The sequence below is a fragment of the Neomonachus schauinslandi genome, chromosome X (assembly GCF_002201575.2).
Source record: "Neomonachus schauinslandi chromosome X, ASM220157v2, whole genome shotgun sequence".
NCBI classification, from domain to species: Eukaryota; Metazoa; Chordata; class Mammalia; order Carnivora; family Phocidae; genus Neomonachus; species Neomonachus schauinslandi.
This window is the reverse complement of record NC_058419.1, coordinates 79,734,886-79,747,567: the sequence shown is the minus strand read 5'-3', so window position 1 is coordinate 79,747,567 and position 12,682 is coordinate 79,734,886. Positions and strand designations below refer to the sequence as shown.

Genomic DNA, 12,682 nt, shown 5'->3' with positions numbered 1-12,682 from the left:
TCTGTTCATTTAATTATGCTTTATGTGACCATTTTTAACCTCTTCTCCCTCCTCCCCTTTCTTAAGGCTAAATGGTCACTAGTTAGTATTTTTTTTCCTCTTACAGACCCACAAGCCATGTAAAATAGGTTCTTCATATCAAGGTGCTACTTGTCATATAGGTGCTGTTGTCATTGTCCATGCCAGGTAGGTTTTTGTGAAATTTCAAGAGGTGCTTGTTGTTGTTTGGCTATTATCATCATCCATTCCAGGGAAGTTTGTGTGTCACTTCAGGATCCTTGTATATTCATTTCTTTCACTTTTTTTCTGGTAAGTGGTCTTGCAAGACTAATCTTTCTCTAGACCCTGCTTGTGATAGAACAGTAAATACCCTTCACTGTAGAGTAAGTCCTCAATGGTAGCCTTGGTGATGATGGCATCATCACAGCTAAACCATTGGTCTTTTTGTTGTCGGATAAAGCTGGTGTAGTGTCCACTTTCCAAAGTTCCATGGTGATTAATCACTGCAAACAAGGAATACTTATTCTCGTTGGATGTACAGTCTGTTGGTGGCTGGACTTCTTTCATTCTGCTCTCCTTAGTGGAGGCCAAAAATGGAGTCATGTCCAGCTCCAAGGGAAAGGAGATAAAAGTATTAATCTTTCGCCTCTGTTTACCTACATGTTCAAATCGCTTGAGATGAAAACAGGCCACAATAGGTAATTTCTTCATTGTGAGTTGTTTGGTAGATTCCTGATAGCTTTGGCAACTACTACATTTGATTTTGGAACTGCTTCCTAGGTACTCTGGTCTTGTAAACCACTGTAGGCAGTCTGTGAGTGAGGGAATTCCTGGTATGTGGTCATCCCTACTCACTGTGCTGTCAGCTCTCTCTGGACTCTGGGAACCGAATGTGGCACAAGAGCCAGGCAAGTCCAAACTGATGTCCCAGCATGGGTCTATTGTGGTAGAGACACTATGGCAAGCTTGACATGTGACATCTGACTGCAAGCCACCTGTAAAGATTTGGTCTATGATGCAGTTACAGCAGTTGGGGTTACTGGCCTCCTGCCCAACACTATCATCTTTGCTGTGTCTATGCAGCACATCTAATATTGCAATGAGGAACTCATGGGCATCCTGCTGCCGGTACCCTGCTAAGTGTTCTGCATGAATCCATATTAGATGCAATAACTTATAGGGAATGTGAGGAGTTCGGCTCCCAGAGTACATAGCATGAAAAAGAGAAGACATTTCACAGACAAGACACAAGCTGGGGCTTGTCATTATACATTTATGCTTGTCAGAGAGAAAGAAATCTTTCAGTAGAGGAATATGGGTAAGTGCCTGGACAATACAATTCATAAAGCATGTGTTCCCAAGATTGATAAGCCCTCTCAGGCCTATGGTATAGACTGACTTTTTTCTTCTCTTTTTCTTGGGTTTCACCAATTTTGGCTCCTGTTCCTTTGACTCACAGGTTGAATGCTTCTCTTCAACACCTGATGCCATACACTGCTGTTGAGAAACATCTGTTGAGGTGGAAGTTAGTAATTTCAAATTTTTCTCTTTTGTTTCTTTGGCAATTCGTTCCATGTCTTTGTCATATACATAATCCTTACACATAAAGCAATATATAACCCCATGATAGAGGTCTACAGCTAAATTGTGCTGTTTTGTTTCTGCATGTTTGTGAATATGTTTCTCAGTAAAGCAGCCAAAAAAGACACAGGAGAGACAAGAGTGGAGTCTGTTCATATGGGTACTACATACATGACAGATGCACGACTTTGCCTTATGTTTCCTAGTTTCTGGGGTCCCACTCCATATGAAACGCTGGTAAATCAACCTCAGGTTCTTCCGCCAGTTCTTAGCCACTTTAAAGCTCTCCACATGAGAGCAGCCTGTAGGACCCTGATCAAACTCCACCTCCAGCAACCAGTCCCCTAAACCACCTCGATCCCCAGAGCCATCTAGGTCACTAAAACAGCTTTGCAGCATCTGGGGCCTAGACCCCGGCCTGGATCTACGCCGTGGTTGGCGCCAGGGCTGTGGTCTGGTCAGAGGCGGAGGGGGAGGATGGGATGGAGGCTGGGGTGGGACCAAGAGGCCAGGCGGGCCTCGGGAGCGGGCCCGGGGCTGGGGCCGAGGGCGGGGCTTGCGGCGCGGGCAAAGGGGCGAGGAGCTGCTGTAACAGCGAGGGGGGGTTGAAGGGAGCACCTTCTTATCGTCGCCGCTGTCACTCCACGTCAAGTTCTCAGGAGCAGGCTTTCGCTCTTGTAACGGCTCCAGCTTCATCTCCTCAGCTCCCTGACCTGAACACGCCTTTGTCGCCCCCACCGCCTCCTTCTCCATTTTCCCCGCCTTTTCAGCCGCCTCCTCGGGAGAGGCTCCTCCCCCACCTCCCGAGCTCCAGCGGACCAAAGAGCCGGAGGGCGAGTCCCGAACTTGGGCCATCAGCTCACCGCCCGGCCTGAGAAGAAGGGCGTCTGGAATGGAGCTGCGACTGTAGATGGAATGAGACAGGGATTTCTGTGAATGATCTGGCCAGCGTCATGGCCGCGGTGCGCCATTAGCGCCCCCGGGACCCCTCCCACCTTGAGCTCAGCCAGAGGCCGCTGCGGGCTCCACCCCCTCCACTCTGGAGCTCCCGGAGCTGCTGTGGAGACCAAGGCGGTTACCTGGTTTAAAGGCGATCCGATCGTGCCCGGAGCGGGGCTGGGGTGGGGAAATAGGAGGCAGACAGAGGGGGGAAAACGTGGGGTGTGTGTGTGTGTGTGGTACGGCCTGAGCTTTAGGGTGAAGATAGAATCTTCTTTAAAAAGGCGCCACCCTCTGCCTTTCCTGCGCCCTGCGCAGCCTCGCTTTAGTACAGCTTCCTCTGACGTTCTTTCCTTATATTCTAAAAAACAACAACAACAACAAAAAACACACAAAACAAAACCCCAAAACAAACAAGCAAAAATAACTGGGGCCAACATTTTACCTTAAAAATGGCTAAAAGGGGACCACCTATGGAAAATGGGCTCAGGGAAAGATAGTATCCTCCTGCTCCCACCTTACCTATGCTTCTGGGGCTGGGTGTGTTCCACCCTTGTCCCTACCTCCAAGCGCACTTTTGGTCAGCCAAGCTCTTGCGCCCTCTCACGCTTTTTTCGCGCTTGTGTTCCTTCTCACACTTCGTTTCTTGCTTCAGTATTTCCTTCATTCCCTATTTCTCAGAGAGTTCGGACTCCTTCTCATGCCCTCCACGCGTTCACCGCCCCTGTCTTCAGTGTGCGACCCCCAAAGTCCCTGCCCTTTCCCGCCTCCGTCCCCGCAACGCCCCTGGCCCTGCTGTTTGTTTAAAGGTCTGGGTTACCTTGGGCCACAGGCGCGTGATACAGAACGTCAGCAGCTGCTGCTGTACAGGCGCTCCTCAGCCAACGTTCTTTCCTGACCTCTCCTCAGGGCTGGTCACAAGGGGGCCGCCCCCTGGCCCCTCCCCTCTCGACGTGTGGCCCCCAGCCCCGGATTCTTCTCTCCTGCAGTCATGAATGTCACCGCTCTCCTGCTTGGTCAGACCTTCCTGAAACAGATTCTACTGGAGGTAACCACAGCGACAGATTCTAGAGAAAGCCCCTGAAATGGAGGTTCTGGTCTCACCTGGCTCCAGGCCAGCACTCCGGAGGGGGGGGGGGGGAATAAAAGATTCATTAGAGTGGGGGTTGGGTGGTTGCAAGGATGGCAACTCTCTGGCACAAATCCCTCGGACCCATCAAAATCTGATCTCTGGGAGTTAAATGGAGAGAGGAATATTATTCTGGAGTGTGGTGAGAGGAAGCATTAGCAAGGGCTTCAGACTCAGATAGGAGAGCCCAGGCACTCACTAGCTGTGTGAGCTCAGATCAAACACCTAACCTCCCTGAGCCTTAGCTGTGTCGTCTGTTAAACAAAAGTAGGGATAATAATCCTAACCTGTTATGAACACTAAATCATAGTATATGTAAAGGATCTTTGTGGCACCTGTTTCACATCTGTTTCTCAGTTCCCATCTTAAAATCTGCCTGTAGCACAATGCCTGGTACTTACAGTAGAGAAAAAGAGAACACTTCTGTCTTTCCAAATTCTCTCAAAGTTATTGCTCAGTTCACCAGATTATCCCTCCTAAACAGTTCATGTATGGGAACACCCACTCAACAAGTGTACATGGATCCCACAACTGTCTTACTGTGCTAGATTGTGCTGCGAGAAATACAGAATCAAATGATTTGTGTCCTCCAGGAATTCATAGCCCAGGTGATTTTTCCTTCTCTTTAACAGACACAGCATCCAAGGCCACAAGCCCTGTGAAAGCTGCTATCTCTAGGGCTTCTTGCCCTTCCTGTCCAATCCCAAGGATATTCCTGCTCATCAGTGAAGATGTTTAATGTTACATTTAATCTCTCTGGAACAGTCAGGCACCTCCTTTCTAAACCTTAGGATTAAGATTCAGTTCTCTCAGGCTCAGGGGTGGTATCATAGGTTCCTTCCCAAAATGAATGTCAGCGATTTTAGGACATCAAAGAGATTCAATAATCTATATGAATTTTCAGAGTGAGCACAGATTATCATGATCTTGGAGAAGAAAACCACCATAACTGTCCTGTAGCCCAGAGTGACTATAGGTTGAGACAATGAAATGAGAGTTAGTCTTCAGATGAATGTTTGCAGGAACATTTGCCTGGGAGACAAGACAGCAATGCTCTTATACTTTCCCACCATTATTAGTTGTGTTTGTAAATTTAAGCAAGCTACATATCATTTTTACAATTCAGTTTCCCTAAGTAAGAAAAGGGTTGGTTTGACCTGTTAGCAGTTCTTACCATGAACTTAGCAGAAATCCTAATGAGGTTTCCAGTTCACAGATACTTGACCCCCAAGTCAGCTAATGACCATGTGGCTGACTGGAAAGGCCATTGCTACTCTCATGGCTTTAACTGCCATAACTTCACACCAGAGAGGGAAGGCTTACTGTTTTCAGGGTAGAATTTTCAGTTTCTCTGGATGTGACTAAGCTTTCATTAGAGGAGCCTCAGGAGTTGGGATGACCTATTTAAACCAATGTGCCTTTTGGCAGATTAGTTTGTCTTCCTCTGGAGTTTCCAAAGGACTTTTAGTTAAGTAATAATAATAGCAAGGATAGGAGGGTTTTCCAACACCATGGAACTTGGCTTTGTGTAATATTAGAGATTTTAACTTGGAATTTAGACAGATTGCTCCAGAGTATGGAACAGCACACATACAAGGAGACAGTAGTTGAAAGAAGCAGAAATGGAGTCACCATTGAATACCCAGGAGGATTTTGAGGGAAGGCAGGGTCAGAGAGAGGAAATGGCATGTCCTCTTGCTGGTAGGTGGTTGAGTGGCACAGGGGAAGGTGAAGGCCTCTGGTGGCTTGAGAGGAAGTCCCTCCTATCTCCCTCACTTCCCTCCATCTGAATTACCTTTTGTTTTGTGTGTCCTCCTTTGGCAGAAATCTGGAGTGGGATAAGGAGAGAGCTTAGTGGCCCTGTAAGTCCCAGCAGTGCCACCCTTACCTGAAAAACAGCCAGTCATTGCCTCCACAAACTAGCCTGTTCTACCCAGACCAAACCTTGTGATTCTAATCCACTTCCTGACAATATAGCCCTGAGGGATACAACAGGGAGAGGGGGCAGGTCATCAGGATTCCCTGAAGTAACCCCAGAGGTTCTGCCCCAATTCCATCCCCAGAGTTGACTTTGGTCTGGACCCATCTCCAAGGATCTGGTCACCCTCCTGATTTCCCCCTGTTTTATACCTAGCTCAAGTGTTCCCTCCTCCAGGAGGCCTTCTCTGATCCCCCGGATCTGGAGGGTGTCCCTCAGAATACAGCAGCCCTATACAGACAGGACCCTGCTGGACCCAACCTCTTATGTATGTATGTATGTATGTATGTATGTATGTATGCATGTATTGAGAGAGAGCATGAGAAGCATGAAGAGAAGGGGGGAGGGGCAGAGGGAGAGAGAATCTTAAGTGGGCTCCACACTGGGCTTGGACCCCAAAGTGGGGCTCAGAGCCCAATGTTAGGCTGGATCTCATGACCCTGAGATCATGACCTGAGCTGAAATCAAGAGTTGGATGCTAAACCAACTGAGCCACCCAGGTGCCCCTGGACCCAGCCTCTCTCTCTTTTTTTTTTTTTTTAATTTTATTTATTTGACAGAGAGAGCACAAGCAGGGGGAGTGGCAGGCAGTGGGAGAGGGAGAAGCGGGCTCCCCACTGACCAGGGAGCCCAATGTGGGGCTCGATCCCAGGACCCTGAGATCATGACCAGAGCAGAAGGCAGATGCTTAATGACTGAGCCACCCAGGCACCCTCTCTCTCTCTCTTTTTTTTAAAGATTTAATTTATTTATTAGAGAGAGAATGAGAGAGAGCATGAGACGGGGGAGGGTCAGAGGGAGAAGCAGACTCCCCTATGTGGGCTCAATCCTGGGACTCTGGGATCATGACCTAAGCTGAAGGCAGACACTTAACCGACTGAGCCACCCAGGTGCCCGGACCCAGCCTCTCTTAAGGAGGGTCTTTTTGGGTCCTTCAGTTTGGACCCTGCTCCCCTCACCCTCTCCTAACCCTGCCCCTTTGTTATAAAGAGACCACCTAAAAAGAAAGAAGGTGTCCTGTGGAAGTGTAGTTGGAAAACATGTTCAAATTTCAATCATGTAGAAGTACCTGGAGGGAAAGCTCTTTGGAACTATTGACTAATTTATGAAGGAAATTTTTTTCTCTAGGTAAAAGCATTTGCTCAGCCATGGCTAAAAAAAGACTTGCTTATTTCTGGGTTAGCCGACGTAGATGGAAATGCTGACTGCTAGCTGTGTAACTACGGTGAGGCCCAATAGTTTCTTTTCTGACAATTAACCACCTAATGCTGGTGCTGAATGTTGATGCTGCTGGTATAGGGACCAGACTTTGAGAACCACTGTTGTGGGTTAATGTATAAAGAACAACAGGTCAAGGCCATCTGGCCTTAGTAGAAGGAACATAACTATCATAATTTCAAAATAGTGATGAGCATAAAGGATACTTTGAGAAATGTGAAACAAATGTAATGTGATATGAAAATCTTTATTGTTGACATTGTACTAATCATATTATTGTGGTTTCTTGCCTAGGTTAATAATTGAAGGACATGTTCAAATTAAGTTAAAGGTAAGTGAAGATAAAGGCATAGGTCTTTTCCCTGTTCATATGCACAGACCTCTCTGAATTCCATATCCTGACTGCTCTTGCTTCATAATGCCCTGAGTACTTTGTTTGTTTAGTGGGCAAATTTGTTACAAACCAGTTATTAAGTGCATATTATGTGCTCTTCTCTCTACACCCATTAGAATGTATCCTATCACTTGTGGTACAAAGTAGATATTGTTATCCACACCTTACAGATAAGAAAACTGAGGGATCATTTCACATTGACCCAAGATCACACAGATGAGAATGGGGACTGCTAGCCCTGGAGCCTCCAGAAATTTTGTCACAGGGCTATATTCTCTCTCTGTATCATTTATTTGCTTCAGCTCTTTGTTTTTGTTGTTGTTGTTTGTTTGTTTTTGTTTAGTTTTTATTTGAATTCCAGTTAGTTAACATACAGTATAATACTGGTTTTAGGTGTACAATTTAGTGATTTAACACTTAACATAAAACTACCAGTGCTCATCACAAGTGCACTCCTTAATCCCCATGACCCATTTAACCCATCCACCACACACCTCCCCTCTAATAACCATCAGTTAAGAGTCTGTTTCTTGGTTTGCCTCCTCTTTTTCACCCTATGATCATTTGTTTTGTTTCTTAAATTCTACATATGAGTGAAATCATATGTTATTTGCTCTTTGGATGGTAGAATATAATTGGAGCATGTGGCTCAGTTCACTATCTTTCCACACAATTCTTAGTAAATTACTGAGTATCTGTGTGAGGCAGTAAAGAAACCTCATTCACTAAAGAAGCCAACAGACTGCATGTTCCAATAGGGGAGTGGCAAAGATGCTAGAGCTATACCTGGAGAGCCCCTCAGGTCTGACTATGAAAAGACTCTTAAACAGGGGTTTGCCTGGGGGCTCAGCAGAAGGGCATGAATGTGGAGTTGATATTCAGACAATACACGGATTAGATGTCATGCAAAAACCCTGCTAAATGGGCATCCTATTGCAGTGTTATCTAAGAAACATTCATGGAGCTTATTGACTACAGATTTGACCTGTCTTCTGATAGCCAGTGCAGTTGTGCTTTCTGTTTTCTATGAAGTACTCAGTGCTTTAGAACAAGTCACTACTTCCCCATTATCCTTAAATTACATTATTGGTACTAGTACTGAATACATTAGCTTTTATGTTGATTCTTTTTTCTTTTAACTTCTTAGTTCTTTTTGAAGTGGTCAGTGGGTACAGTATTTTGATATCCAAAATGCTAAGATTTTTAAATTAAAAAATCAAAAACATACAGAATCAAGAGACCACCAATTTTTAATAATATTCCAACTTTGATGTTAAATAGAAGAGTTGTGAGTCTTCTGAATCTCTGGGATAATAAAAGAGATATAAAAATGAACTGCTAAAAAAATGAACTGCTACCTGGCCCATCTCATAGAATTATAAAAAATGGTAAAGTAGTCTATGTCATCTCTGAACAGTATAAGAATCTGTAAAACATAAAACTATGTATCTGACATTAAAATCCACCAATTACATAATTTTAGGAAGGAGTGATTTATTTAATTGATATTTTGAATAGATAATATGCACAAGGAAGAAAATTCAAAAAGTACAAAACTGTATATAATGAATGTTTCCCTCCTTCTCCTGACCTCAGCCTTAACCTTCATCCTGCCAGAGGCAACCACTATTCCTAGATTCATGTGTATCCTTAGAGAAATATTCTGTGGAAATACAAACCTAAATGGGTATGGTCTAGTTCATTTTTAACACAAATGGCAGCAATAATATAAATATTGTACGTCTCAGTGTTCCTTAAACTAACAATATATCCTAGAAAGCATTCCAAACCAGAGCAAAGTGAATTACAAACTTGCAGTTGTATAGGATGTATAAGTCTTGAGACCTAATGTACATGAAATATGTAGTTAATAATACCATATAAAATACTAAAATATTGCTAACAGTAGATTTAAGTGTTCCCATCACACACAAAAAATGGTAACAATGTGAAGGAATAATGTGTTAATAAGTTTGATTGTAATAATCATCTCAATATGAATATGTATATCAAACAATCATATCCTTCATATTAAATATATACAATATTTAACCATGTATTTTACTATTGCAGAATGAAAATTAGAGTTGTTACTGTTTATTTATTTATATTTGTTTTAGAAAGGGATGGGTAGGGGCAGAGGGAGAGGGACAGAGAGAATATTAAGCTGCTCCACACCCAGCATGGAGTCCAATGCAGGCTCAATCCCACCACCCTGAAATCATGATCTGACTGAAATTAAGAGTTGGACGCCTAACCAACTGACCAACCCAGGCACCCCGAAAATTAGAGTTTTAAAAATAAGAACATCAAGAGAAGACTTATTGGGCTCCTGGGTGGATCAGCCAGTTAAGCTTCCACTCCTGATTTTGGCTAAGGTCATGATCACATGGTCATGTGATCAAACCCCATTGGGGTCTCTGCGCTCTGCTGGGAGTCTGCTTGAAATTCTTTACCTCCCCCTCTCTTTCTGTCCCTCCCCCCACTTGCAAGCCCTTGCTATAAATTAATTAATTAATTAATCAATCAAATCATTAAAAAAAGAGAGATGACTTATATTCCCATGGCTGCATAAAGTTTCTGACCTTGATAATTTTAACCAGTTCCTTTATGTTACATTTATTGGTTATTTCCTTCTTTCTATCACTGCAATCATGCTGTGGAGAATACACTTGTACAGCATCATTTCACACATCTGTGTGTCTACCAGTGGGGCAAACGCCTGGAAATTTATTCAGTAGCCATTCCCTAAGTGTTCCTGAGTGCCAGGCTAGGGACTCAATGCTCAGGATTACAACATGCTTAAGTTGCACTCTCAAGTCATATCGCACAAGGTGATGCAAAATGCATGATCATTATTGTGAACCCCAAATTATGGTCGTCAATATCAACAGTCAGGGGACAAAAGAGCCACAGCAAAAAGGGAAGGCTGTAATCCATGTGATGTCCATTTGACTCTAAAAGCACTACACCTTCAGCCCCAATTGTGGGGGCCACCATAAGAGTTCTAGCCTTTCTCCCCCAAACTTTTTTTTGCATAGTGTTTTTGTATATATATATATTTTTTAAATTATCTTATGTTAATTACCATACATTATATTAGTTTTTGATGTAGTGTTCCATGATTCATTGTTTCCATATAACACCCAGTGCTCCATGCAGTACGTGCCCTCTTAAAAAACCATCACCAGGCTAACCCGTCCCCCCACCCCGCTCCCCTCTAGAACCCTCAGTTTGTTTCTCAGAGTCCATAGTCTCTCATGGTTCATCTCCCCATCTGATTTCTCCCCCTTCATTATTCCCTTCCTGCTATCTACTTCTTTTTCTTTTTTTTTTTTTTTAACATATAATGTATTATTTGTTTCAGAGGTACAGGTCTGTGATTCAACAGTCTTACACAATTCACAGTGCTCACCATAGCACATACCCTCCCCAATGTCTATCACCCAGCCACCCCATCCCTCCCACCCCCAACCACTACAGCAACCCTCAGTTTGTTTCCTGAGATTAAGAATTCCTCATATCAGTGAGGTCATGTGATACATGTCTTTCTCTGATTGACTTATTTCACTCAGCATAACACCCTCCAGTTCCATCCACGTCATTGCATATGGCAAGATTTCATTCCTTTTGATGGCTGCATAATATTCCATTCTATATATATACCACATCTTCTTTATCCATTCATCTGTCGATGGACATCTTGGCTCTTTCCATAGTTTGGCTATTGTGGACATTGCTGCTATAAACATCAGGATGCACATAGCCCTTCGGATCCCTACATTTGTATCTTTGGGGTAAATACCCAGTAGTGCAATTGCTGGGTCATAGGGTAGCTCTATTTTCAACTTTTTGAGGCACCTCCATAATGTTTTCCAGAGTGGCTGCACCACCTTGCATACCCACCAACAGTGTAGGAGGGTTCCCCTTTCTCCACATCCCCACCAACATCTGTTGTTTCCTGACTTGTTAATTTTAGCCATTCTGACTGGTGTGAGGTGGTATCTTATTGAGGTTTTGATTTGGATTTCCCTGATGCCGAGCGATGTTGAACACTTTCATGTGTCTGTTGGCCATTTGGATGCCTTTTTTGCAGAAATGTCTGTTCATGTTTTCTGCCCATTTCTTGATTGGATCATTTGTTCTTTGGGTGTTGAGTTTAATAAGTTCTTTATAGATTTTGGATACTAGCCCTTTATCTGACATGTCATTTGCAAATACCTTCTCCCAATCTGTTGGCTGTCTTTTGGTTTTGTTGACTGTTTCTTTTGCTGTACAAAAGCTTTTTATCTTGATGAAGTCCCAATAGTTCATTTTTGCCCTTCCTTCCCTTGCCATTGGCAATGTTTCTAGGAAGAAGATGGCTGTGGCTGAGGTCGAAGAGGTGGCTACCTGTGTTCTCCTTTAGGATTTTGATGGACTCCTCTCTCACATTTAGGTCTTTCACCCATTTTGAGTCTATTTTTGTGTGTGGTGTAAGGAAATGGTCCAGCTTCATTCTTCTGCATGTGGCTGTCCAATTTTCCCAACACCATTTGTTGAAGAGACTGTCTTTTTTCCATTGGACATTCTTTTCTGCTTTATCAAAGATTAGTTGACCATAGAGTTGAGGGTCCATTTCTGGGCTCTCTATTCTGTTCCATTGATCTATGTGTCTGTTTTGTGCAAGTACCATACTGTCTTGGTGATGACAGCTTTGTAATAGAGCTTGAAATCCAGAACTGTGATGACACCAGCTTTGCTTTTTGTTTTCAACATTCCTCTGGATGTTCAGGGTCTTTTCTGGTTCCATACAAATTTTAGGATTATTTGTTCCATTTCTTTGAAAAAAGTTGATGGTATTTTGATAGGGACTGCATTGAATGTGTAGATTGCTCTAGGTAGCATTGACATCTTCACAATATTTGTTCTTCCAAACCATGAGCATGGAACGTTTTTCCATTTCTTTGTGTCTTCCTCAATTTCTTTCATGAATATTTTAAAGTTTTCTGGGTACAGATGCTTTGCCTCTTTGGTTAGATTTATTCCTAGGTATCTTATGGTTTTGGGTGCAATTGTAAATGGGATTGACTCCTTAATTTCTCTTTCTTCTGTCTTGGTGGTGGTGTATAAGAATACCAGTGATTTCTGTGCATTGATTTTATATCCTGCCACTTTACTGAATTCCTGTATGAGTTCTAGCAGTTTTGGGGTGGAGTCTTTTGGGTTTTCTACATAAAGTATCATATCATCTGTAAAGAGTGAGAGTTTGACTTCTTCTTTGCCCATTTGGATGCCTTTTATTTCTTTTAGTTGTCTGATTGCTGTGGCTAGGACTTCTAATACTATGTTGAATAGCAGTGGTGATAGTGGACATACCTGCCGTGTTCCTGACCTTAGGGGGAAAGCTCTCAGTTTTTCCCCATTGAGAATGATATTCGCTGTAGGTTTTTCATAGATGGCT

The 12,682-nt window shown here is 43.4% G+C and overlaps 1 protein-coding gene across 1 annotated transcript; it reads right to left on the bottom strand.

Moving 5' to 3' along the window:
• Positions 1-327: 327 nt before the first annotated feature.
• On the bottom strand, positions 328-2,436 carry USP51 (ubiquitin specific peptidase 51). The gene has a single exon (XM_021700883.1). The coding sequence runs from the start codon at positions 2,434-2,436 to the stop codon at positions 328-330; it is 2,109 nt and encodes a 702-aa protein (XP_021556558.1).
• Positions 2,437-12,682: the final 10,246 nt, after the last annotated feature.

Bases quoted from the DNA above. Each gene is read 5' to 3' on its own strand.
- USP51 (XM_021700883.1), bottom strand. From the start codon at position 2,436: ATGGCCCAAGTTCGGGACTCGCCCTCCGGCTCTTTGGTCCGCTGGAGC.